The 26,191-nt window shown below is 51.6% G+C and overlaps 1 protein-coding gene across 1 annotated transcript in view; it reads left to right on the forward strand.

Moving 5' to 3' along the window:
* CMIP (c-Maf inducing protein) overlaps positions 1-26,191 on the forward strand; it is a 230,443-nt gene that overhangs the window by 139,687 nt on the left and 64,565 nt on the right. Inside the window, exons 2-3 of the mRNA XM_079800071.1 lie at positions 5,991-6,116; positions 15,548-15,598. Coding sequence (XP_079656197.1) covers positions 5,991-6,116; positions 15,548-15,598 — 177 coding nt within the window. The remainder of the gene's footprint in view (positions 1-5,990; positions 6,117-15,547; positions 15,599-26,191) is intronic.

A 26,191-nucleotide genomic window follows, 5' to 3' on the forward strand; every position in this document is an offset into this window, starting at 1 on the left:
CTGGCAGGGGCTCCCTGCCCTCTGACCTGACTGACGTTTCTCCTTTGAGGTCGGGGTTCACGTGTGGGGCCTCACGTGTGGGGCCAGGAGCACATCCTTCCTCATGTATGTGGGGCCGGGCCCGGTGGAATCAGGCTGTGCAGTGTGGGTCCCCCTGCATGATGACTCAGGTGACTTCCACTAGTGGAGAGAGGAGACGCGTCCACAGTGAGGCACACTCAGCAGGCTGCCGGGGTGGCAACCCTCGCGTGACACACAGCCCGCTGGTCTCAGCCCAGGTCCCCAGCTGACCAAGGTTTCCCAGACTCCGCCCCAGAGCGGGCGCTTCGAGGGTGTTTCCAGACCAGTTTTTCCTTTTGGGGTCCAGAGCCTCCTCCCTAGGAAGCGTGCCGGCATCTTGTTTGCATGCGCCTCGAGTCAGCCTGCAGCCTCGGCTTGGGGGCCTCTGACGTCACAATTCATATTCACTTTTAGAGAAATCCCCATGGAAACCAGCAGGCGGGTTTGGGCAGGAGGAGCTGGCTCCCCAGAAAGGCAGGGGAAGTGAATACTGGGGGAGGGGACAGTTTCAGGGGCATTTGGTGACCCCACTCCATGTCCATCTGACTCATGGGAAGTCCAAGAAGGTTGGAATGTCAACTCTGAAGGCTTTGTGGGGTCGTTGGGGGACCCGATGAAGCCCCTCTAGGTCCTGCCTTCTGTAGCCCAGATCCAGTGATTGAGGGGATCCCAGGGAAGAAGCTCATCTCAGAAACAAAAGCAGAGGGAGAGTATTCTCTTCCTGGTCTGACAGATATCAAGACCCCCAAAATGCCCCTCATCAATTCCTGAGAGCAAAAGGACAAAGGCACCCCAACCTGTTCCTGGCTCCTGTGGGAGAGCAGTGTCCCTGGAGCCAGGACCCTGACGTGCAGAGTTCTGCCACTCCAGCACCCTGGCGGCGCGGTCACGTTGCAGGCACTCAGCTACCAGGTGGTCACACTGAACGCAGCCCGTCAAGGCATCGCGCTAGCAGGGCCCACTCAAGCAGGGGGCCCAGGATGAAGCCCCCCGTCTTGGCCAGGGCTCCCAGTCCTCGTTAATATCTCTTTAATGAGAGCAATTTGGCAATGATCTAAAATATGCTCTTACCCTTTGTCCCATTAATTCCATTTCTGGGAATCTGGCCTAAAAAAAAAATCCTAAATATAGGGTAGAAAAACATGTTTCATAAGGATGTTCACTGTGGAGTTGTTTAGAGCAGCAGAAGATGAAACCACCGCACTTCCCATAGGGGAGGAGGGGGAGTGGTGATAAATGGTGGCCGAATATTTTATAGCCACTAAGGTGACGGTTCTGGAGATTATTCAGAATATGGGATGTGCAAAATTATATATACTGCGTGACTTGGGCTCTGTAAAAAAAATTACATATGAAAAATAACCGGGAAGGTAATATACCGAAATGCTAATGAGTGATTTTAGTAAGATTTTATCTGTAAGTTTTCATTCTATTCATCATCTTAGAAGTTATCTTGAATATTCACTCATTGCCTTTCTTAGTTGTGATTTACATTCAGGGAAATTTACCATTTTAATGCACAGATCTGTGAGTTTTGACAAACATATACAGTCAAGTAACCACCACCACAGTTGAGATCTAGAATATTTCAGTCACCCCCAAACATTCCCTTATGCCCCTCTGTAAAGTCTCCTCCACTGTCCCAGCCACTGGCGACTGCGGGTTTGATTTCCATCCCTGTAGTTTTGCTAATTCTGGGATGTCCTTTAACGGAACCCCAGTACGTCTTGCATTGCTTTTACATGGAGAAATAACTTTTAATCTGCTTATTGTTCGCCTCAAAGTACCTCTTAGAACTGCATTTCCCAGCTTCCCCAAGAGAATTGAAATTTTTTTTTTTGGTCTTACTCAGCCTTCACCCCGAACAGGAATCCGGTCCACTGCGGCTCTGACCGCCGGGTTCAGATTACCAGGGGATTACCAGTTACCTGTAAAGTCCTCCCAAGAGTGTGGAAGTACCTCCGATGAAGGGCATCATTGGTCAGCAGCAGCTCATGCCTCCACCAGAGAGCCACATATGGGGGCTTTGGATCCCATTGCCCTGGCAGACCTCGTGGGCTCTGTCTAGGCTCTGTCGATGATGATGATGATGATGATGATGATGATGATGATGATGATGATAGTGACAACAGAGGTAGTGACAGCAGTTAATTTTTCTTACTAAACATTTTATTTTAGAATAGTTTAAAATATTTAAAAAAGTTACAAAGACAGTACAGAGAGTTCCCATATATTCCAACACCCCGTTTTCCCTGTTGTGAGCACTTACAATAGCATGAAACATTTGTCACAACTAATGAAGCAGTTTTCATATGCTATTATGAACCCTTATATTTTATTCGATTTCCTTCGTTTTTACCTAATGTCCTATTTCTGTCCCAAGATCCCATCCGGATCCCTCAGTACACTTAGTCATTGGGTCTCTGTGTACTTCTCTTGGCTGGGAAAGTTGCTCAGACTTCCCTTGTGTTTGATGAGTACTGGTCAGGTGTTTTGAGGAATGTCCCTCATTTGGGATTTGTCTGATGTTTTTCTAATGGTTCAATCAGAATTATGGGTTTGGAGGAGAAAGACCCCAAGAGATAAAATGTAGTCTTTCTCATAATAGTTGATTTTATTGAGCTTTTCTGTATGTTCCATATGCTATGCTAAGCCCTTGATAAATTGGATCTCCTTTAAGGCTCCTGATAATTCTATTAAATTTTCATTTTACCATTATAGGAAACAGGCTCAGAGAGTGTGTACAGTAACTTATGTAAAGACACCCAGTAAGTGGCTCAAACTTAGGTCTCGTTGATTATGCAAATCTTGCTTTTAGCCAACACTGCTTCAAACAATGGAAAAACAATACATCTATTAAAAAAACAGTATGTATTCATTTATACCCAACCTTCCCCCCCAGAACCTGCCTATATTGCAACTTCAAATCAAGGCCACATTGAGACAGCTAAAGCAGGGGCAAGGGAAAGGCAAACACAGGCGGTTAGTAAGCCCTCCCTCATCTAAGATCACACATGTCAGTCGTGGTCATCTGGAGTGTGTTCCACAGGCGTGGTGTGGGCCCTGGGAAGTGTCTCCTCGTGCCTCAGGGTCTCTGAAGAGGCTGTGGTGGGAAATAGAAGTCTCGAGGCCTTTTGCTTAGTGTCCAAGGTGGGATTCTGAAGAAACGAGGCTGGCCTTTCACTTGGTTTGGATAATCAAGTCCAACTCGGTATGATCACGCTATCCCCTTGCTAGGATTTTCGGAATGGGTCTTTACTTCTCTGTGTTGTTCGATGTGGTGCAGCGATTTTCCAGATGCACCAGGGCCACGTCTTAGCCCATGTCCTCTGGCCTCTGTGCATTTCGAGGGGTCAGCGGGCGGGGTTTGAAGGCCGACTGGACCTTCAAGAGGGAGAGACATGGAGATGGGAGGAAGGTGGAAAGGCCTTTGGTGTATCCGGGCACACAGGTGTCATTGCTTCCTAAAGCTGACTTTAAAAAAAGATTATTAATTATTTTTAATTTTAAAAACAATAACCAAAAAAAGCATCTTCCCAACTGTGTTATTGTCGTGATTGTAAGTAATACTTGGATGAACGTTTTTATTTCGGAAACTATTCCTTCATTTATTAAGGAAGTGATCACCTCCTCAGTGTCAGGCTGTTTCAGTACTTGGAACAGGTGAGAAGTCCTGCTCTCGTGGTGCTGAAACACTGGCAGGGGAGGCAGACAGCAACAAACAGTCAATATTGGGATGTGGGTTTGGAAGTGAGCATGTAGCCAACCCCACACCCTGGTTTCACTGATACTCTCGGGACAAGATGTGCTGTGGGCTGAATCATTTACTGCAGAATATTGAAAACATCATCATGCAGGGAATGCTGGAATAGGGCAGAGGGTGAGGGGCGATCCCACATTTGCCTTTGGGGTACGCAGCCACGGTGGCCCCTGGATTGCTGCCCCAGGGTGGGCCATGTGCTGGTGAGAACCGCAAGATGAACTTGGCCATCTCCCCGTGGGGTCTGAGCAGCCCGGACACTCACCTGGGCCTGTGCAGCAGTCCCAGCGATGCTATGAACCGATGCTATGAACCGTGCCTAAAGCGCCTGCAGCACTCCACACCCGGGGAGTGATCCGGGACCCCAGCTTCGCTTTCCAGGCCTCCTGCCGTGGCCTGCCATCTCTCCGGGGCACTCCTTACCCAGCCCTCCCTCCCTTTGCCTTTTGGCTCCCCCCTGAACTCTCCCAGCCTCTGGGCCCTTTGCACTGGCCATGGGCTCTGGGATGTACTTGCTCTCCATCTTTCCACAGTGCCCCAGTTCTCACCATACCCTATTTTGATTCTTGGTGCAGCACTGTTGCTCCTCAATAGTTTATTTATTTGGGAATTTTGTTTGTTTGTTGTCTCATTGCCCCATTGGGCTCCTGTCTCATTCACTGCTATATTCCCAGCACCCCGTTTGGGGCCTGAAACATCATAGGTGCTCAAATCTGTCAGATGAACAAATGAATGGAAGTCACACATTTTAAATTGCATCTGACCCTTTGTTGCAGTATGGCTTAGTAGGCAGGGTGCCAATTCCAAGTCAGCAGCTTAGTTCAAAGCTGGCCATGCCCCTCCCCAGCTGGGTGGCCTTTGGCAAGTCATGTGTCTGCCTCAGCCTCAGCTTTCTCATCTGTGCAATGGGGATGGCCCTGCACCTGCTCCATGGGACCATTGTGAGGATGAAAGGAGACAGCACTTGCCATGTGCCCAGGGGTGATTGGTGCATGTCAGCGTTTGGGAGCTGTGAGCTGTTATTCTCAGCTGTGCTATACTCACCTCGGACTGTGCTGAAGTCTGGCTTCCAAGGGGCCAGAGGAACAAGAATATCGCGAGGACCCAGTGCTAGTTCATCCACCTGACCCTGGGTGTCTTCTCTCTGTGATAGCAGAACTCACTCAGAGAGCAGTGAGTGACTGTGACTTTCTCTTGTCCCACCCTCATGCCAGGACTGGTGATGCCCTTTATCATTCTTTCTATAAACACAAGTTGTTGGCATGCTTGCCATGTGCCAGGCACTGGGGAGAGAGAGCAGGCACAAAGACAGACTTGGGCCTGAACTGCAGCCTGGCCAGGAGGCAGACATCAACTGGATAACAGACAATATCAGTCCACAGTAGTTAACCCGGGTGGTGAGAATGGAGGGCTCAGGCCAGGGTGTGATTGGGTCGGTTCTTGGGTCCGGGGGATTGCAGGCTCTCCCCAGAAGCCTGTTGAGCTGAGACCTGGCGAGGAGAAGAGGAGAGTGACAGGGTGGGGCCGCGGCCTTTCTGGGACAAAGAGCGGGTAAGAGTGTGGTGCTGGCAGCAGGCCTATGTGGGAGCCGGGAAAGGGAGAGAAGACGCAGGGTGGGTCTGGAGGAGGAAATGAGACCAGACCCGCGAGCTTGTCAGTGGAGGATGGGAACATCGATTTCGTGGTCGGACCGCTGGGAGCCGTGGAAGGATGCTGAGCAGCAGAGTAGGGCGATTGATTTGCCCACGTGGCACGTGGTCCTGGGTACTGAGTGGAGAAGGCATATCTGTGGGAAAAGAGGAGGCAGGGAGACCAGTGGTGGGCTGTGACTGCTCTCTGGGCAGGAGAGGGTGGTGGCCCCACCGTGCTGCGCCCTGCCGTGCCAAGAGGAACAATGCACAGGCCTTGCCCCCAAGGTGCCCCCAGTCTAGTCCCAACTACACCCAAACAAACACACGGGCGAATTTCCCCTGTGGCTCCTGCCCTCCAGCTGGACGCTGCCAGCGAGGAAAGACGGAGTTCCTTTGTCCCTAGAGGTTCCAGGTGTCTGTACCAGCTAGGTTTGCTTGTTGCCACAGTGGGGATGTTTTCCAGAACCTTCTTCTGAGGCACAGACGTTGTGCCTGATCTTGTAACCAATGTATGTCTTTCTCTTTTGTTTTTGCTGCAGCCAACTGGGTACATGGAAAACTCCGTCTCCTACAGCGCTATTGAAGACGTTCAGCTGCTGTCCTGGGAGAATGCCCCGAAGTACTGTTTACAGCTCACAATTCCTGGGGGAACTGTCTTACTGCAGGTAGGAGAAATAAACATGAACAAGCACTTTCCTCTCCCAGCCCCACTCACTCGCCCTCCTCTTTTCCCATGGAGGGAGACGGCCAACTATCAGAAGGGAAGGTTGTTTAACTCAAGGCATTTTTTTCCTCCAAGTACAAGAAAATTATAAACCAGGGCTTACTGGGGGATGAGAGGGAATGCATGCAGTTTGAGCTCCAGCTACATGCTTGCCACAGTCTAGAAGCTTTATGCATTGTACTTTTATTTCTCTTAACAAACATGAAAAATACGTTTGCTGATCTCCATTTTACAGATGAGGAAACTGAGGCACACGGGCAGTTGTTAGGCCTTAAAAGGCTGTAAGAAAGAGCAGCAGATGTTACCTTTTGTTCTACTTTGAGGTGGTTTCTTGTTTCTTGTTGCTCTAAATATTTTGAGATTCTGATAGAAGTATAAGCTGTGCCCTTGGAAAAGTGAGCATTTTGCGTGTGTTGGTCAGGACTGTTGGTTGGAAATGATGCAAACAATATTCAACCTATCTGAGGAAAAAGAGAAGTTGATGATGCTGTAACTGTTTTAAAGTAACTGGGATGTCTAACTGGAATGCAGGCATGGCTGCATCCAGGAGTTAAATGGTATCATTAATACTCCATGTCTCCGCCTGTCCATCTCCTGGCTCTGCCTCATTCTGTTGGCTTCATTGTCAGGCAGCGTCTCTCCATGTGGTGGGAAAAGTGGAATTCTGGCAGTCTCAAGTTACATTCTTGGAACTTGTCATCCTTAAAAATGTGCAAGCCCATTTCCCTCCAGCATCTTTCTGCAAAAGCTCAGGGATGGTTCTGATTGGTTCTGCGATAGCCCCATGCTCCCCAGGGAATGCCCTGCCTGGATTACACACCCACCCTTGACCACAGGCAGCTGTGCACTCTGAAAGCCCCACAGGACCTCGTGGACCGGGAGAGGTGGGTCCACCATAAAGAAATTGTGGCAGAAAAAAAGATAACATGGCTGCTGCCGTACACACATGTGACATACATGTGATGTGTTCTATATCATTTCAGAGAGAGCTATACCTAGTTTCCAAGTCAGCCGCCCCTCATTTATAGAGAGAGTGCACTCTCTCTTCTTTGGGAGAACAGTCTGCCTGGGCCTTTCTTTTAGGGGCGTTTTCTTTCTAACTCTGTCACTCCAGTGAGGAGACCAGCTCTGAGCCTAAAGCGATGCTCCCTAAACCCCGATTCATGAGTGGCCACTGGGTTGTATAGCAGTAGTGGAGCCAAAAGGCACAATGCAGTTAGGCCCCTGAGGAATGCTGAACTCAACAAGATGAGTGAACAGTTGAACATCCTTAGAAAAATTCTGTTCTTTATTATTATCTCTTCGCGGACACCAAAGCCATGCCTGCCTTTCTGTTGAGTCTAGGAAAGAGGGGTCAGTTCCAGCCCCCTTGGCTGGGAAGAGCAGCGGTGGCAGAGGAGGAGGCCACAGCCGGGTTCCGAGGAAAGCTGGGAGAAGACGGGTGCTGGAAATCCCGTTTGAATCACAGAGCGCTGAGCTGGCCTGACCCCTGTTCTAGGGGAGGGAGAGGAAGGCCAGTAAGCCTCTTGGCCCCATCCTTGAAGAACTCAGGTCCTCTGGGGAGACGGAGCCATAAACAAATGACTGTCGAGATAACTGCTAAAATAGAGGCACTTCCCGGAGGGCTAGGATCCCAGAGCAGGGAGTGACTCACTCAGCCTAGGGGTACCAGAGAAAGCTTCCTGGATGGTGACATTAGAGCTGGGCACCAAGGGATGAGTAGGAGTGTGCCAGGGTGGGGGGCACGTGCTGGGCAGAGGGAATTCAGCAAAGCATGAATTTAGGGCAAGGGGGTATTAGCTGCCTTGCAAGAGAGGGGAGGAGTAGGGTTCAGAGCCCTATGGATGCGTCTACAGCTGTTTGGTCACAGCCAGATCATATAAGTCTTACTAACTGAATGAAGAAGCTGTGGCTATAATCTGGGGACAATAGGGAGCCATTGCAAGCTCCTAAGGAGTCAGGGGGCCAGTAGAGGGATCAGTCCCGTTGCATGGCAGAGGGGGCTGGATATGTGAGTGTAAGAGGGTGGCTGGAGAGGGGAAAACCTTTAAATAGTCCAGCTAGAGAAAGGAGGCCCTGAGCCCCAGTGCCCTGGGTGTAGTGGTCTCTGCGCCAGTAGGAGCAGCGGGGGCATCATCGCTTCTGGAGCTGGAGGAGGCAACAGTACCCCCCAAGGAAGTACCCTGAGTGTCACTTGCCCTGGGCGTAGAGGGGCAGTGAGGTCTGGAGGGGTGTGGGTCACTGTGCAGTGCCTGGAATATCCCTTTAACTGAGGTCGTGGCTGCAGGCCGGCTGTGATGACTTGCCTGGCTGAGGCTGCACCCGGCAGTGGCCTCACGCAGAGCTCTCCCACTGTGCTGACAGACGGGCGGGCCTGTGGCTGCTCACTGCCCCTTGCTCACTGCCCCCTGCTGCAGTGGACAGTACAGTCCGTGCAGCCCAGTGGCCAGAGGCTAGAGCAGGAGAGCAGAGGGAGGAGGAGGAGGCGGCCGGCAGCTCCTGGGATCCAGAGCTGGACTCGGCTAGGACGGGGAAGCAGACACAGCCTCCACCCCGCCACCCAGGGGAGCCCAGGTGGGTGCACCTCGCCATTGCCTGCCTTGGTCTCTCTCGCTGTCATTTCCATCGGCTGCTCCCTTGCTTCCTTTTTATTGCCACCCTCCTGCCCTCCCTCCCGTGATTCACGGGTGGTGTGTGGCCGTCATGTTATATAAATGGGTTCTGAGTCATCTTGAAGATAGGCTTCAGGTGGAGGGGTCCAAGTGGGGAGGCTGGGAGCCCGGGAGCCCCTGGAGCCCCAGGGTGGTGGGCCCGAGGTACGGGCCGAGCCCTCCTCACCTGCATTGTAGCCGTCAGTGGCTCCATTTAGGTGACAGGACCCAGAGCCATGTGTGACCGAGCAGCCTTCCCTGCTCCGGGTGGAAGGGGTGCCCAGAAGCAGCCAGGGGTGCTCAGGGCAAGGCTGGCCTGGAGCGCTTCATGGGGTGCTCGGGTCGTCAGAGGATGACAATGCCTTGAGCAGCGCTGTCCCTTCAGATGCCACTCACCACACAGGAGCCTCTGCATTTAAACTTAATTAAATCAAATTAAGAATGCAGCTCCTTGATCCACTAGTCACATTTTGAGTGCTCAATAGCCACATGGAGTCAGTGGCTACTGTATTGGACAGGGCAGATCAAGAACGTTGCCATCGCCACCCCCAGTTTTGGTGGCAGGCTGGCCCGTAGAACTTCTCCTTTGGACTCATGCTCCATGCACCGGGCCGCTCCCAGGGGGGACTAGCCTCAGCATGCAGGCGGGTCTGCAGGGTCACAGCACCCCTGCACCCCTGAGCAGGGTCCCTCCTGCTACATGTGGTACAGCAGCTCTGCATAGCGGCGATGTCAGGGGCTCACAGGGCCCCTACCTTCGCCTACCTGGCGTCTCTCCCCCCTCCCCTTTCTCAGGCTCTCCATATCCATGTATGTCCGTTTTTCCTGTGTCTCTCTGATACTTTTCTCCATGTCTCCCTCCTACCCCTTCTCTCGTTCTTTATCACTTGCTCCATTTCACCACCTTGCAGTTTTTTTCTGGTATCTTTCCCCAGGCGCCTCTCTCTACCCTAGCCCTTCTCTCTGGGCATCTTGCCTTAACTCTCTTGGTATCTCTCTCCTCTCTCCATTCCTCCCTCTGCTCTCTGTCCCTCTCCCACGGGACCTCCTTACAAAGCTGCTTTGTCGGAATTTGAATCCGTGTCTCACTCGGACCTCGGGGAGCTGACCTATCTGAGTTCAAGGAAGGTTAAGACACGCTCTTAGGCAAATGTGCCTCCTCCCCAGCTCGGAGATGCCAAGCCGTCTGCCAGCAGGCTGAGTCCCACACAAAGGCGCCAGCCTTCCAGCCTGGGTCCAGTCGCTGTGCTTCTGGATGCTCTGATTTTCAGCGTGAGCTCCCTAATGCCATGTCATTAGGATCCCCGGTGCAGAAGGCACCTGTTTATCTTCTCTCCTCCGTGCCCTTTCTGCTGCTTTCCACTGTGAGGAGGGAGCTGCTTAAGCACATAACCGGTGCCGTGACAGCGCCCGTGGGATGCGGCCCCCGGGGCGGGGTGGCCGGCGTTAAAGAGCCATGTGGGGCAGACCATCTTTGGGGATTTCTGCCTCACAGTTGGGTTTCCGCGTATCCAGGGCCCACTGCTCTGAAAACAGGGCTGCGGGCGGCCAAGACCAAGGAGAACCTTCTTCCCCGAGAGTGTCTGCTTCCTTCCCGGAGGGTTTCCGAGACCCGCTCCTCTCACAGACTTTCCGGAAAGTCCCCAGGAGGCCGGGCAACTGTTTACCCCAAACACTGGCAGCAGGGGCAGGGGCAGGGGCAGGGCGGTTCCCTTCTTACTGGAAGCTGGAGAGAAAGACCTTTCCGGTCTGGCGATCACGTGCTGTTTTTTCCCTAAGAAGCTGGGCCGGGGAAGGAGGACTTGGCAACAGCCACCCCGCGCACCCTTGGCTGTTTTTCTCACCTCTTGAGACAATACAACAATGAGAGGGAACTTGGCAACTTTCGAGGAGGAAATTAAGCAGAATTTGCCTGGAACGGGGCCCTTTCAGTATTCGAAAGATTTATCACTGGGAGCAGTTGGCACTGGCCTGAGCAGGCCTGCCTCTCCTAGGACCTCTTTCCCATGCTTAAGTCGGTCTCCCCTGAGTGACCCTCAGGACTCTGAGCAGAGCCTCGGGTCCCAGAGGTCTGGGTCGTCCCAGCTCACCCGCCCATATTGCAGTATTGGGACTCTGTGCAGAAACGCGCCCGCACCTCCAGGCTGGGCACAGCCCAGTCCTCTCTCCCTGTCCTTGGCAGGCACTTAGAGATGCCGGCACAGCAGTTCCGGACGTCCCCCAGCAGCCTCTGTCTCTTTAAAACTAGACCACCCGAAGGAAGAAGCAGTTCACAGCCCACCCTTGTTGCAACCTCTGACTCCTTCGGAGAGAGGGGAAGTAGCGTGAGGATGCAGTGGCTGCACCCCATGCTACCGTCTGGAGGAAAGTTATGGCCCCACCCTCTTGTTTGCCAGGCGGGGCCTCCTGTTGATTGGAACAGGTGCCAAATCCTTCTTCCTCCCTCGTCATCAGCATAATAGATTCAGATTTCCCAGCCCAATTCCTGGAGCCCAATGGAGCCGAGGTGCGTCACTCTCTCTCATTGGGGTGAACAGTAGAAAGAGTGGGCTATGGGGTCAGACAGACCTGAGTCCCAGCCCAGCTCTACATGCTCTACCTGTGTAACCTTGGGCAGCAGGAATCACCTCTCTGGGCATCTAAATTATCTGTGAACTGGACCTTGGATGTCATGAGGATTAGCCATACTACATGGGAAATACTTAGCACTGTACCTGATACACAGTAGGTGTGCAGAGAAAAGGCTGCCATGATTACTTCTAGAGCCTTAGTCAAATTTGGCTTGGGATTTCAAGAATGAAGAGTTTGTTTGAAATTCTATTACATGTGACATTTTTTAAATGAGCAGAATGGGTATAGTGGTGATTTATCCATTCATTCATCCATCTACCCACCATCCATTTATTCATCCATCCATCCATCCACTCATCCACCCACCCATGTATCTATCTATCTAACCATCCTTTCATTTAACAAAGATTTCTCTGGATTTTGTGGACATAGTGGTGAATAAGTCAGACATGGTCCTTGACCTCACAGAGCCCACAGCCTGGAGAGGAAGAAGAAAGAACCAAGCAACTGCAGGATAGTGCGATGTGTTAGATGAGGTGCCATCACCTGATGGGTCAAGGATGGGGAGGGGCAAGTCACCATAAAGACAGGTATTCTGGAGAATGACATTTCAGGTGAGACCTGCAGTGTAAATAATTCAGTAGGCAGTGAGGGAGGGGTGAAGGCGGAATGTTGGTGGGATGTACGCTCTGTGTGAAAGCCATACAACAAAACAAAACAAGCCAGGTTATGCTACAGGGACAAGCAGCCCCAAATTCTAAGTGGCTTAAGACGGCAAAGAATTATTTCTCACTCATGCTGCCTGTCCACGGTGGGTCAGCTGAGAGCTTGGCTGGTAGAGCACACACCATCTGGTTATCAGGTGACCAAGCGAGACCTGCTGAATGAATGACTGATGAGTGGACTATGAGCTCCCAAATTCCCAGCACTCATTAGCAGTACCAGGTACCATCAGGGCTGGTTGCACACAAACCATGTAACAAACAAGAGCACAGTGAGGTAGTGGCAGGTGCTAGATGGTGGGGCCAGTGGCACAGAAGAGGGAGGGACGGGGGTCCCTTTCCTTCGCCCTCTCCTCCATCTTCCTCTCTGATTCTCTCTTTTCGTCTTCACTTGGTCATTTAGTCCAGCCAGTGACACCTTCTGGGCATTGCCCTGGCCTTCTGTGGACCCTCAGAACCAATGGAATGACCCACATCAACACTAAACCAACTTGGCCATACCTCCCAGGTTCATTTCCTACTGCTGCTGTGACAGATGACCACAGATTTAGTAGATAAAGCAACACAAATTTATTGTTCACAGTTCTGGAGGCCAGAAGTCCAACATGTGTCCCACTGGGCTAAAAGCAAAGTGTTGGCAGGGCTGGCTGCTTCTGGAAGCTCTAGAGGAGAATCCGTTCCTTTGACATTTCCAGCTTCCAGCAGCCACCCGCATCCCTTGGTTCGTGGCCACGTCACTCCAACCTCTCCTTCCATCTGTGACTCTCTGACCTTCTGCCTCCCTCTCAGAAGGACCCTTGTGGCTCACTCAGATAATCCAGAATGTCCTCCCATCTCAAGATCCTTAACTAAATCACATTTGCAAAACTCCTTGGCCCCCTAAGATGTCATATTCATAGGCGATTAGGATGCAGACAGTCTTTGGGGATTCTTTATTTGGCCTACCTCACCTTCTCTGTTCCCTTCTCTGGCCACTGTGGTGTGTTAAAAAGCAGAGAAATGACTGGACCAGGAGCATGCTGGAGCCACTTGTACCATCTGATACTGGCTTGAGAGCCCGTTGTGTGCCTCTCTTTCCAGTTCTGGTCTGGGACAGAATCAGCCACGGTGGCATCACTCACAGCATGGAAGTCGGCAGATGCTGTGATCACTGTGGTGTGTTTTGTTTTTTATCCCGGGGAGCCTGTTGTTACACATTTATCAGCACAACACTGGCCACAGCTGTCACTGATACTGATAGCTGCTCTCTGTAGCGTGTTTGCACATGCTGGGCATTGCACTAAGTAAGTGTTTTACATGGATTTTCTCATGCGTGGGATCTTGGCACCGCTGTCCCTGAGCATGGGCTGTATTCTATCATCCTAATGAACAAGAGTTGTCACGAGACCACAGAGCTAGGTCAGCACTGACAGGAGGTGACCCAGCGCAGACCCTTCGGGATACTGCTGGTCCCTGCAGCAGACTCGCCTTTGTCATAGCCTCTGTGTCATCAGGGGACTTGCTCCAGTCACACCAATAGACCATGGTTGGAGATTCATTACTGCACAAGTCCCTGCATCACACAGGTGAGCCCCAGTCTGCTCCCCATGCAGGGCAGATTCAACTCACCTTGCCTCCAGGTGTGGTATGAATGAGTCTCTGAGCCTGATTCCCCACTGCACTGGCCACTGAACTGGTTCATTTATTCAAGCCCAGAGATTTCCCCAAATTCTGCCCTGACAGAGAGCTGATGTTTCCATGGTGATTAGGGTGGGGAGACCTGGAACTCCTTGACAGAGAGAGGCCCAAAGTTGTACACGCTGTGCATGCACCCGGGAGTGGGACGGGCAAAAGGTGGACTTTCAGGTTTAGAGGGAGGCCCTGGCCTTTGTGAGAGTCCCTTAACCATCAGGTTCAGGGTCACTTGGTGCAGGGCCGTGGGGTCGCGTGGGACTGGATGCTGCCTTTCTGCCCTTGGGGGTGGTCAGTGGAGAACTTGGACTGCCATGGTACTGTGATTCACAGCATGAATCCAACCACCTGACTTCTAGTCCTGGCCCCACACTGGCTGCCTGTGAGCCCGTGGGAGAGTCTGTAGGCTTCCGAACCTCAGTCTCCTCATCTGTACTGAGCCCCAGTCTCCTCATCTGTACCGTAGGAATGAACTGCTGACAGCACCAGTTTCTCGGGATAGACTTGCAAGGACTGAATGAGCCAGTCCACACATAGGGCTTAGTCTGGGTGCGTTAACTCTGCCGCAAATGCTGCTTTCACCTCAGCAAACCTGCTGGAACCGGGTTTGAGAGCAGCAGCAACACGTCCTAGAGTTCACACGGCCATCCTCAGGCCGCATTTAATTTGAGAGGAGTCTGTGAAGGTGATGATAATAATATCAGTGGCTGCATTTCTGTTTGACCACCTGCTGTGTGCCCAGCATGCTTCTAGATCAGTGATGGCGAACCTATGACACGGGTGACACACGTAGTCATTTCTGATTACACGCGGCCGCTGAGGCGGCCGCATGCCGAGGATGAAACATTTGCGAAATAATGTTTTTTCCTCAAAGTGACACACTACCCGAGTTATGCTCAGTTTTTTGGCGAAGTTTGACACACCAAGCTCAAAAGGTTGCCCATCACTGCTCTAGATGCTTTATAAGAATCAGTTCCAGTCCTCCTGACATTTCTGTGGGTCTGTGGGTCTTTACAGATGAGAAAATCGAGGCTGAGCTGCCTAGGGTCTCTGGACTAGGGTGGTGTGGATAAAAGAAGGTTTTGCTTTCCACACAAGTGATTTCTAACTCAGGTCTGCCTGAGTTCAAAGCTGGCTGGCTGCTTTCTCCTGTGACTTTCTACAGTTGGCAGGAGGTACAGTGGTTCAGCCCACAGGCTTGGAAGACAGGCTGCTTGGGTTTGAAGGTACTTAGCTGATGTAAGATCTTAGGGTCTCAGTTTTCCCTCTGTGAAATGGGCATGTGTCACTCACCTTGCAGAGCTGTTGTGCAGGCTGAGGACGGAATATGTGGATAATAACCTCCAGGTGCCTGAGCAGTGCTTGATACAAAAGAGGTACCCAAACAGCTCCCACCATCATCATCCCACGACCATGCTGCTTTCCCCTTCATCTGGGCCCCTCCCGTGATCCTAAATAAGTCAGGATACACGTGCAGTTAAAGCTCTCCCAGCCACCAGTGTCTGAGGTCACTCCTACCCAGTAAAATAGCATACAATGGCAGTGAGGTCTTATTTCAGAAAAGTCACCCTGCTTATCACTTCTATTGTGGTTTTGTACCCAAAGGGTTCAGCTTGGCGAATCCCTCTAAAGGTTGTTAGGACCACGGAGCAGACCCTGTTGGACAGACAGGCTGGGCTTGTGTGCTTGCCTGTAAAACGCTCTGAAATGCTACAAGTGTGTGACCGGACCTTGCTGTCCTGTTCTTGTTGTTGCAGGCTGCCAACAGCTACCTGCGGGACCAGTGGTTCCATTCTCTGCAGTGGAAGGTAAGTCCTGGCGCAGCTGCTTGTTTGGGGTGGCTGCCTCTATTCTGGGCATGGCTCAACGTTGGTCTGTACCCAGAGGCATGAAGGCAGAGATCTCTTGCTCTTCCTCGCCCCTCTGTCCTGTGATTAACCCTCCCCCCCCCCCCACACACACACACACACAGCACCGGAGCAGCAGCCCTGCCCCATGGGCCCTGGGCTTTGCTCATTGCCTTACAAAGGGATGCAGGACCTCTTGCTCTCAGAACGGGGCTGGGGAAGGCAGGACTTCCGGCCTCAAGATTCTGTCATGAAAGTAACTTCCAATAGTGGCACCAAATGAAATTTATCAGAGATTCAGAAGCCCAATTGTGTTTCCATAAGGAATTCTTCACTTCAGTTGCCTGGTTCTTTGGCCTGATTTCCTAGTTCGAGCTCTGCATAGGGTGGCCCAGAACCTTCTAGCACATAAGGGAAATTCCTCCTCTCCTGGTCACTTTCAAGACCCGGGGACCTGAGCTGCTGAGGAGGGTCCTTCCAACACTCTGGGGAGTCCACGCCCTGCCGTCCTGCGTGGGCTCAGGCAGCTTCCCCTCGTGCCCCGCCTCCCTGGCCCTCCCGTCTTCTGATCTTTTAGTTTAGAACAAGCTGTGATGGCCACAAGGGCGGAGGCAGCAGGGAATGGCTGGAATGACCGGCGCATGCCCTGAGCTTCAGTTGTACTGTAAGCTGGAGAGCCACGAGGGTGAGTGGCTGGCCTGGTGCAGGGTTGAAGGCCATATGCCATCTTGGAATGACCAAGGGAACGAACACTCAGAATTCCTCTCGTGCCGCTGAGGGGCTGTCGTCACAGCTAGGCTGAGGACGGAAATACAACCCCGGAAAATTACATTCCTGGTCCCAAAGAGGGCCCCTCCTCTCGGTTCCCCGGACAGCTGCAGGTCCTCTCGCCTGGTTGCCTATAGGGCAGTCTCAGAGGCTGAGCATATCTCCACGTTGGGGCTGCTTAGGGAAAGGACCGGCATTTATTGAGCACCAACTGTGTGCCAGGAACTTGCTGCTAAGCCCATCCTGTCCATTTCACCCTTGCCTCAGCCTTATATGGCTAGTTACTATCACTGCTTCCATTTCATGTGTGGGAAAGGTGAGGCTAGACTGGAGCCCAGCTCCCATAGTTAGGGGCCGTGAGGCAGGGCTGAAGCCCACATTTTCCCATACCTGTAGGTGTCTGAATGTAGGTGGCAGCTGAAAAGGAAAGGTGGTACATGCCTGCTCACAGAGTCAACAGGTACTGCTGAGAGCTCGACTTCCCAGGGAGAGTGTCCCTAAAGCCTGGCTCTTCGCGGCTGTGTCCCAGGACAGGCAGGGCATGCTGGGGGGCGGGGGGGGGGGGGGGGGATGGGAGTTAATTGCCAGAACAGGTGAGAGGGAGGGAAGATAACAGGAATGATGGGGGTTGGGGGTTGGAGGGGTTCCCTGAAGGAGGAAGCCATTTAATGGCCAGTCTCCCCTTCTTTGTTCTCTATGCGTGTTTTCCATGTGAGCCCTCACCGAGTGGTTGCCTTGCTTTTTGTTAGCTCAGGACAGGGCATAGAGTACTTAGAGACAGACAGCCTACCTGACAGGCTGGGAAAACACCTCATTGAAAAGGTGGCCAAGATCAATGTTGAGGGAGAGACTGTCTTTAGTGTATTCCACAGAGCTCTGCTTTCTGCCCTGCCTTGCTCAGCATATTTTTCAGCAGTGATTTATGTCAACATCTAAAGGGCAGAGCTTGTGAAATTTGTGAATGTTATGCAGCTACAAGAGATGAATGAGGTGGTGGGCATAGAAAGCTGGATTTCAGGAGACTGACTGGCTAGAAAGATGATCTGAAAGTGGCAGCTTGAAATGGACACATTCAACCGTCAAGGATGGTATGTGAGGTTCATATAATTGATTGAACGAGTACAGGCTTCTAGCAGTTCCCATGAAGTTCTGCACTCAATTAATGGTGCTTGGTTTGTTTATGGTTGTTAAATTTAATCAGTTAAATTTATTTAAAAAAAAAAAAAAAAGGAAGAAAGTACCCAGGAAACCCAAGTCAAAGCGTCCAGGAACCAGCAAGCATCTGGCAGTGTGGCCCCTCCTGCCAGGTGGTGGTAGGTGATGACTTCTGTTCTCACTGTGTCAGCGTCTGAGTGTGTCTTGGGCATGTGTAAGATACTGGTTGTTCCCTTTGACAGTTGCCCCTGCTCCCCCCATCTCCCCTCCCTCCAGTACTTTAGGTATGCTGCCACCAGGTGGCAGTGTATCTCAGTGTCAGCAACTTGATTTCATTCCTGTGGCTCTTTGCCACCAGTTTTGGTGAGATTGGAAGAGGCATGTTCTCCTTCCTTTTAAAATGGCAAAGAAACAGGTGTTTTTGGAGGCACTGCTGGCTAGCCAAATGAACTTAGAGACCAGGATTCAAATCCAGGTTCTGTAGCGTACTTGCCTTGTGGTCTGCATAGATTCTAGCAAGTATTCATTAATTCAGATGCAGTTACTGAGTTCCTACAATGTGCCAAGAATGGCTGGGTCTTTTCTGGGTGCTGTTGTCATTCAGCAAATGAAGGAGCCAAGGCTCAGAGAGGTGTAGTGATCTGCCCATAGTCACACAGCAGATTTTAGTGCAGATCTGTCGGTCTGACCAGTCTTCTGCTTAATCCAGCGGCACTGATTCTGAGCTTTGGACTCTGCAGCCACTTAGGATGTGACCTGCTTCTCTGCATGCAGCCACTCTCTCCTTCGTTTTCACAATCAACGGTTTTGGGGTTTTTTTCTTTCTTCCTTTTCTTTTCTATTTCTTTAACTAAAAAATAAAATCAATAGAACATCAAAATTAAGGACTTTAGAAATCCTACAACTTCAGCTTGCGTTTTTAAATTTCCCAAAGGTTGTTTTGTCTTTTTCTCCCTACACCAATATGTATTTGCATGTTGTAGCTGCAGTTCACATAGAGCATATATTCTTTCATTTGTAAAGAATGTTACTTCTTAAATACTGTGTTCCCATTGGTTAGTTTTTATCAAGAAGTACTGGTATCTCTAGGGCAGTGGTCGGCAAACTCATTAGTCAACAGAGCCAAATATCAACAGTACAACGATTGAAATTTCTTTTGAGAGCCAAATTTTTTTAAACTTAAACTGCTTCTAACGCCACTTCTTCAAAATTGACTCGCCCAGGCCGTGGTATTTTGTGGAAGAGCCACACTCAAGGGGCCAAAGAGCCGCATGTGGCTCGCGAGCCGCAGTTTGCCGACCACGGCTCTAGGGCATTCTCGACAAGGGGTGGCATTACCCCCAAGGAGGCCAGAACTGGTTGTTTGGGGCTTTAAAAACCTTAAGTTACTACAGTAGCATGGGGCCCTCCAAACTTCAGCTCTGTTCAACAAAATCTTATTTTTTAGTATTTAATTTCAAAGGCAGGAGGGCATATGGGGTGTGGGAATGTCTAAAAGGGCTCCTTAAGGGGACAATAACACAAAAAGGTTGAGAAACACTGCTGTGGCATCTACCTCACACTGTGTTGGGAATAAAGAAAATAGCCGTATAATATTCTTGCCCTGTCCTGGTAACCCCTCTGTCTTAATGGCTGCAGCTTTGAATCCCAGTATGTTCACCTGCCGTCTCCTACAGTCACAGGCCATCCCAGGCCATTCGGGGCGTTTTCTCAGCTTGGGGCACTATGTTTTGAGCATCATCTTGTCTCAGTATGAGGACATTTGTGTCACTTGCCTAAGGCCAGCCTGAAGAGGAAGTGGTTTGTGACCCACAATGTCCCAGCCCCCAGAACCCCCTTCTCTGTGCCCCCCCCCACCCCCAATTCTGAGCAGCTCTTTTCTTCCTCTTAGCTTCCGCCCTCCCACCTCAAAGCTCTGCAGGGTAACCGCCATCTCTGGTACAGGGAAGGCGGGTGGGACGAGGTTACTCTGGGCAGCTGATGGCAGCTCCAGCCCTCCCAGCATGCAGTGGAGCAGGGCACAGTGTCCCGAGGCTCCTTGGGGAGGCCAGCCCTGTTTGGTTTGGTGGCTTAGCCCCTGAGGCCAATTCCTGAGGGTATGGAAGCATAAACAGTTGTACAGCGTTAATGAGGCCTTATTTCTGACTCAGAGATGTACCTTAGAGGCCAGGTCCTGTGGAGACAGGCCTGTCTGTGTGCAAGGCCATAAGCGGACAGGCCTATGTGTACACAGGGCTGTGAGGGGACAGGCCTGTCTGTGAACAAGGCCATGAGAGGCAGGCCTGTCTGTATGTACACAGGGTCACGAGGGGACAGGCCTGTCTGTATACAAGGCCATGAGGGGCAGGCATGTCTATGTGTACACAGGGCCATGAGGGGACAGGCCTGTCTGTGTGCAAGGCCATGAAGGGCAGGCCTATCCATGTGTAAAGACCGTGAGGGAACAGCCTGGTTTGTGTGATGAGACCCAGAGTGAGTGCCAGGCTGTGAGAGCTGGGTGTGTGTGTACAAAGCTGTGGGAAGACTGTCCTGTTTCTATGTCCAAGATTTGAGGCCACAGGCCCAGACTACCAGCTGGGAGGAGACAGTACCAGGCCCATGGGGGAACCCCACGTAGCAAGATGCACCTGCTTTGATAGCCTGCCGCCTCAGCACCTCTGGTGCCTCCAGTTCTGAAAAACAGTCTTGTCCTGGTCAAGGGCTTCTCAGCCGTTGCCCAGAAGTCTTGAAAACTAAACAGATTTCATCCCCTGGGGGAGCTGGGTCACAGAGAACAGCCCCAGGGGCTGAGGCTGGGTGCTGGGGGCAGAGGAGCAGACTGTGTGAGACAAGGCGGCCCAAGGCTGCCGGCAGAGGGATGTCCTTGGTTCTGGGAAAATCCCAGCCAGGTTTGCATCCCTCCTGGCCATCTGCCTGGGCCACACTGCCTCTTCCTCCCAGCAGGGTTTCCCAAGTCCCTGCGGCAGCACAGCCTCCGGTGTGGTCCCCCCTCCCCCAGTCCAGCTCCGTCCTTCCTCTGTACCCAGTAGGAGGGTGAAAGAATGTGGAGTGCGCGTGTGTGTGTGTGTGTGTGTGTGTGTGTGTGTGTGTGTGTGAGAGAGAGAGAGAGAGAGAGAGAGAGAGAGAGAGAGAGAGACTGTTTTAAGAGTGCATCGGGTATGGAGTGTGTTATTTGGGCCTCGGTTTTCCCCTCTGTGAAATGGGGATAATACTAGTACCTTGCTCACTGGGTCGATGTGAGGGTGGATGCTTTGTTACTTGTGAAGCATTTTGAAAGGAGCCCCGCTGTGGGAGCATCGAAGGCACCCTTATTGGTGTGTCTCTGCGGCATTGGTGGGTGGGACCAGCCCCTCCTGAGCCCCTTGTGGCATCTGTAAGAACTGAGGAAGGTAGAGTCTACCCGGAGGAGACCCTGCCCAGGGTGGGCCATGGGTGTTCACCAGGTTTGAGCACTGCTGTGCCTGGCACTTCGGGCATGTCAGCTACCTAGTCTCGTAACGGCTCTGCAACGTCTTTGCTACCCCATCTCATAGATGAGGGGACCAAGAATCTAAGGAGACAGAGGACATTGCCAAGGACATCTGGCTCCTCAGGATGTCACAATCTAGCTCCCACATCGGGCCCTGGGTGAGCCCATCCTATGCCCAGAGCCCCCACTGAGGCACAGAAACCATCAGCATCCCCAGTGGGCAGGTGAAGAGCCAGGCGCTCAGAGGCGAAGACCATGGGCCTGGCAGCCTAGGTTCTCTCTCTCTTCGGGCCACCCTCGGGAGGGCTGGACCCCTCACCCCCATTCATGCAGGGGGATAGGCCCCAGCTGGTGCCACGATTCCTGGGGAACAGGGCAGAAAGCAAAAGGCCCTTGAGCTGATGCCCTCCCCTGAGGGGGAGCAAATGGGGGAAGGGTGGGACCCTCTGGGTACTGTCACCCCCAACTCCTACCTTCCTCCTGAGCCCATCCCTCTATCCCTTCTTGGGTCAAGGCCTTTCCTTCTAGTCCTGTAACTGTGGCCCCCAGATAGCTTTCTCTACCCAACTGCAAACCCCTCTGAGCGCATGTCCCCCGGCACGTGCCCTGAGTCTGCGACTGCAGGCAGCCCTCCCTCAACACAAGCCAGCAGGTGGCCATCACCAGCCTTGACGGGCGCTCACTCATGTGCCAAGCAGGTGCCTCCCTGGTGAATCCTCAAAAGCCTAAAGAGGGACCACGTCCTCCCATTTCCCCATTTCACAGATGTGGAGACAAGCTGAGAGGTTAAGCCATGCACCCCAAGGCCACACAACTATTACATGGCAGAGCTTGGGTTTGTTTTTTAAATATGTTTTTATTGATTTCAGAAAGAGGAAGGGAGAGGGAGAGATAGAAACATCAGTGATGAGAATCATTGATCGGCTGCCTCCTGCTCGCCCCCTACTGGGGATCTAGCCCACAACCCGGGCATTGTGCCCTGACCAGCAATCGAACCGTGACCTCCTGGTTCATGGGTTGAGACTCAGCCACTGAGCCACACCAGCCAGACAGAGCATGGGTTTGAATACAAGTTCAACTGATTCCAGAACCTGGGATCTTAACCTCTGGGAACACGGCTTCCACCAGCACGCGTGTGTGCGCGCCCACGTGTGCACACACCAGATGTTCCTCATACCCTGACCAGCCCCTCGGTGCCTTTCCTTTCTTGTGACTTGCGTGTTTAGGGCCTGGGTATTTTTGCTTGAGGAGACATTACAGGAGGGCTTTACATTTTTTTTCTCTAAGTCTCACAGACGTCATCTTGGATATTATGTGAATTAACCTCTGACTTGGCGATCCCCTGCTTGTCCTGGATAAGGGCTGATGGCCCTAACCCATCATGCATGTGGCACACTGTCAGACCACCTGTTCCCCCGCCTGAGGGTCAAGCTCACCACCCTGCTTCCACATCTGCCCCAAATACACCTCATTACCGGTGTCCCCAGATTCCAGCATCAAGGCTCTGTGTGCCGGACCGAGCCTTGCTTCTAACTTCCCTTGGCCCTGGGTCGCAGCCCTCCTGTGCGGCTCCTGGCTGGGCTCAGCGCTGTGGCCAGGATGTCCCTTTGCCTGGAAGGAAGATGGTGGCCCCTTCTACCACTTCCGTGGTGGCCTCGCCCCTCTCTGCCCCACAGCCCTCCTCTTTCTGTCTCCCGCTCTCTCGCCGCCTTTCACACTGGTCATGAAAACATCTTTACAACCACATCAAGGGCAACACCGCTCTGTTCCTGCCAGTCCCCACCCGATGACTTGACTTCACTCTTGCAGATGTCCTTCCAGGTTTCGTCCACTTTAGCACAAGCCTCCATGGACTCGCCCTTGTTGAGCACTTGGGCTGTTCCCATTTTTCTCATTATACATAATGCAGACATGACTATCCCCACCCTGTATCAAAGCTTTTACTTATTTTGGAAGATTAAAATATAGATAGATAGATAGATAGATAGATAGATAGATAGATAGATATAGATAGATAGATAGATTTCAAAAAGGAAGGAAGGAGAGATAGAAACATCAATGAGAGAGAATCATTGATCGGTTGCCTCCTGCATGCCCCCCACTGGGGATCAAACCCACAACCCGGGCATGTGCCCCTGACCAAAATCGAACCCAGGACCCTTCAGTCCACAGGCTGACGCTCTATGCACTGAGCCGAACCAGCGAGGGCTTTTGGAAGATTTTTTTAGGGCAGATTTCCAGAACAGTGGGCAGTGGGCAGAGGTGGGGTAGTTTCTGGTGGCTCTTACCACATAGTGCCAGTTTGCTCCCAAAGAATAATGCCTAAGGGTGAGGGCTCTGGACCACACTGCCTGGGTTCACATCCCGGCTCCACCACCACTACTGGTGGTGCGACCCCGGACCAGTTATGTTCCTCCTTTTCCTCCTAAATAAAATGGGGTTCACAGTAAGACCAAGCTCATTATGTTCTTGTGACGATTAAATGTGTTAATAGTTGTAAAGAACTGAGGACATCACCTGCCATGTAAGTATTAGATCAATGTTAATTAATCCTGTTCTTCTTTAACTATTAAGGACCCTGTTTCCCTTTGTGTAGAAAAGTTCCAGAAATAGCTCTAGAGAAAGGGCACGTGCATAGCATCTGTGCCACCCACCCCGCAGGGAGCCCATGGCAGACATCACTAATCAATCACTGTACTCCTTTCCCCTGAGACAGACCCTTTCTCAGCACAGCACCCGATAGAGGAAGTTGATAGAGGGAGTGAACGTTGCCACCATCCCTGCTTTCGTGACCTCCTTGTCCTGTGGTCATGAGTGTCAGCTGTCCTGCCTCTGAGGAGGAGGGTAAAGCAGGGAGGCAGGAAAGGATGGACGGACGAGAGGTGGCCTCGGTGCTCTTGGTGGCCCAGCCACAGGTCGGCTTCATCCAGGTCGAAGGCAGGAATCCCACTGAGGTTAATTTCTGGTGCTTGGTGAAAGACAGAGGGGATCCAGGGATTCTGTGGAGCCCCGTGAAAGAGGGGGCTTACCCCGGAGGCAGGGGGCCCACCACAGCCCAAGACTTCGGGAGGGGCCTCCGCGGGAGGTACAGCCGGGGGTGGCGCTGAGCCGAAAGCAGAGGCCTTACAGAGGCGAGTCCAGCCAGGCCCCATCAGCACTGATGCTCATGGGACCCAGGGGAGGCCACGGGGGCCCAGGCTGCCGGTCCCCTGGGAAGGCCACAGTCTTCAGCCACTCCCAGCCGCAGCTCATGGCCTCCCGTGCATCATCGGGGACCTGTAGCTGATAACAAGGCAGGCTTCAGGGATTGAAACTAGCAAGTGGCAGAGGGCCGGGCAGCCTGGGGAGCAGAGCTCACGCTCTCGTGGGCTTACTTTACTGCAGATGAAGAGAACAGTTATTACTACTGACGCCAGGTGCTATGCGGGGGGCTCTCGTGAGTGGTCTCTTGCAACCTTGTCAAAGTTTAGTTACACTCATCTTGAAGGAAGAGCAGAGAAGCAAAGGGCTTGTCCACAGTGCACAGCTAGAACCAGCAAGGTGGGTCTCTGAACCCAGCCTCCTTCTGCTGATGGGAGGTGGCACCACCGTGGACCTGGAGAGAGTGGGGGCGTAGGCATGGAGTCCCCACAGAGGCAGAGGCAAGCATCAAGCCTTTGCAGCAATCGCCACTTTCCCCGCTCTGCAATAGACATGGGACATTTTTATCTGTGTTTTTTTTTAAAATAAGTTTTCATTAAAGGATAACATACATAGAGAAGAGTGCACAGATCAGAAGAATAGTGCTGGGTGAGTTCTCACAGAATTGATAACTGACACCCAGATCAAGACACAGAGCACTTCCAGGGAACCCCCTCACCCCTGCGGTCCCTATGCCCCCGACCCAGCCCCCACCACAGGAAACCACGATCCTGCCTCTAGCAACATGGATTAGTGTTCATGTATCTGAACCTTGTACAAATAGAATAATGCAGGCTGAACTCTTATGCTGGACTCCTTTGGCTCAAAATTAAGTTTATACTATTTATCCGTGCTGTTGTGTGTAGCAAACATTTATTCATTCACTTCGCTATACGGTGTTCTGTTGAATGAATAGGTTAGGTTGTTCATTTGTTCATTCTGTTATGGATAGATATTTCCAGTTGGCTATTACCAAGAGAACCATTAGAAACATGCCTTCTGGTGAATATATGTCCACATCCTACTGAGCATAGACCCTTGGGCCGGCAAAGGATCCCCTTTAATGGATGCTGCCCAGTGGTTTTCCAAAGTGATGATCCTAATTTACACACCAGCCAGCCGTGTATTAGAATCGCAAGGCACGGGTATTTTAAAAAAATCACATTTATTAAGGTTTTCTTTTAATACTGTAAAGGACAAAGTGAACTTAAAAAATTCCCACTGTCCATAAACCTCTGTTAACACTTTAGCGTTAAAACATCGATCTATAATTTACATGTAACAACATGCACACATCTTAACTGTTGGGTGTGGTGAGTTTTGACTATTGTATTCACCTGGGTAACCTCCACCCAGATTCCCATCACCCCAGAAAATTCCCTCATGCCCCCATTCCAGTCACCCCTCTCCCCTCCCCCAGGCATCCTCTGTTAACATTTAAGTCAAAAAGTTATGCATGTATGTGGTAATTCTGAGAAGTACAGAAACATGTACAAAGCAGAGTCTTCTCCTCCCCCAAGTCCATTTTCCCAAAGGCAGACCTGTTAGCATCCCATGGGGCCTTTCCTAAGGTTTTATTTCCCACACTGTTGTGGTTCTTGCTTCTTCACCCTTTAATTACATATGGTGGCAAGCTTTCCATAACAACCTGTACAGGTCTCCTTTGTTCCTTTTTTTTTTTTTTTTAAGATTTTTTTTATTGATTTTTAGAGAGAGAGGAAAGGAGAGGGAGAGAGAAAAACATGCTGTGAGTGCGAAACATTGATCGGCTGCCTCCTGCATGCCTGCCCCCTACCGGGGATTGAGTGTGCAACCCAGGCATGTGCCTTGACCAGAAATCAAACCAGCAACCAACTGAGCCACACTGGCCAGAGCTCCTTCTTTCTTTTTTACACTTTTGTAATGTTCCATTCAGACAGGGCTCGAGCTGGATGGGACTTTAGATCTTTCAGTAAAACTGTTGTCCAATCCACCCGGCGCGG

This window comes from Cnephaeus nilssonii (genome assembly GCF_951640355.1).
Source record: "Cnephaeus nilssonii genome assembly, chromosome: 20".
NCBI classification, from domain to species: domain Eukaryota; kingdom Metazoa; phylum Chordata; class Mammalia; order Chiroptera; family Vespertilionidae; genus Cnephaeus; species Cnephaeus nilssonii.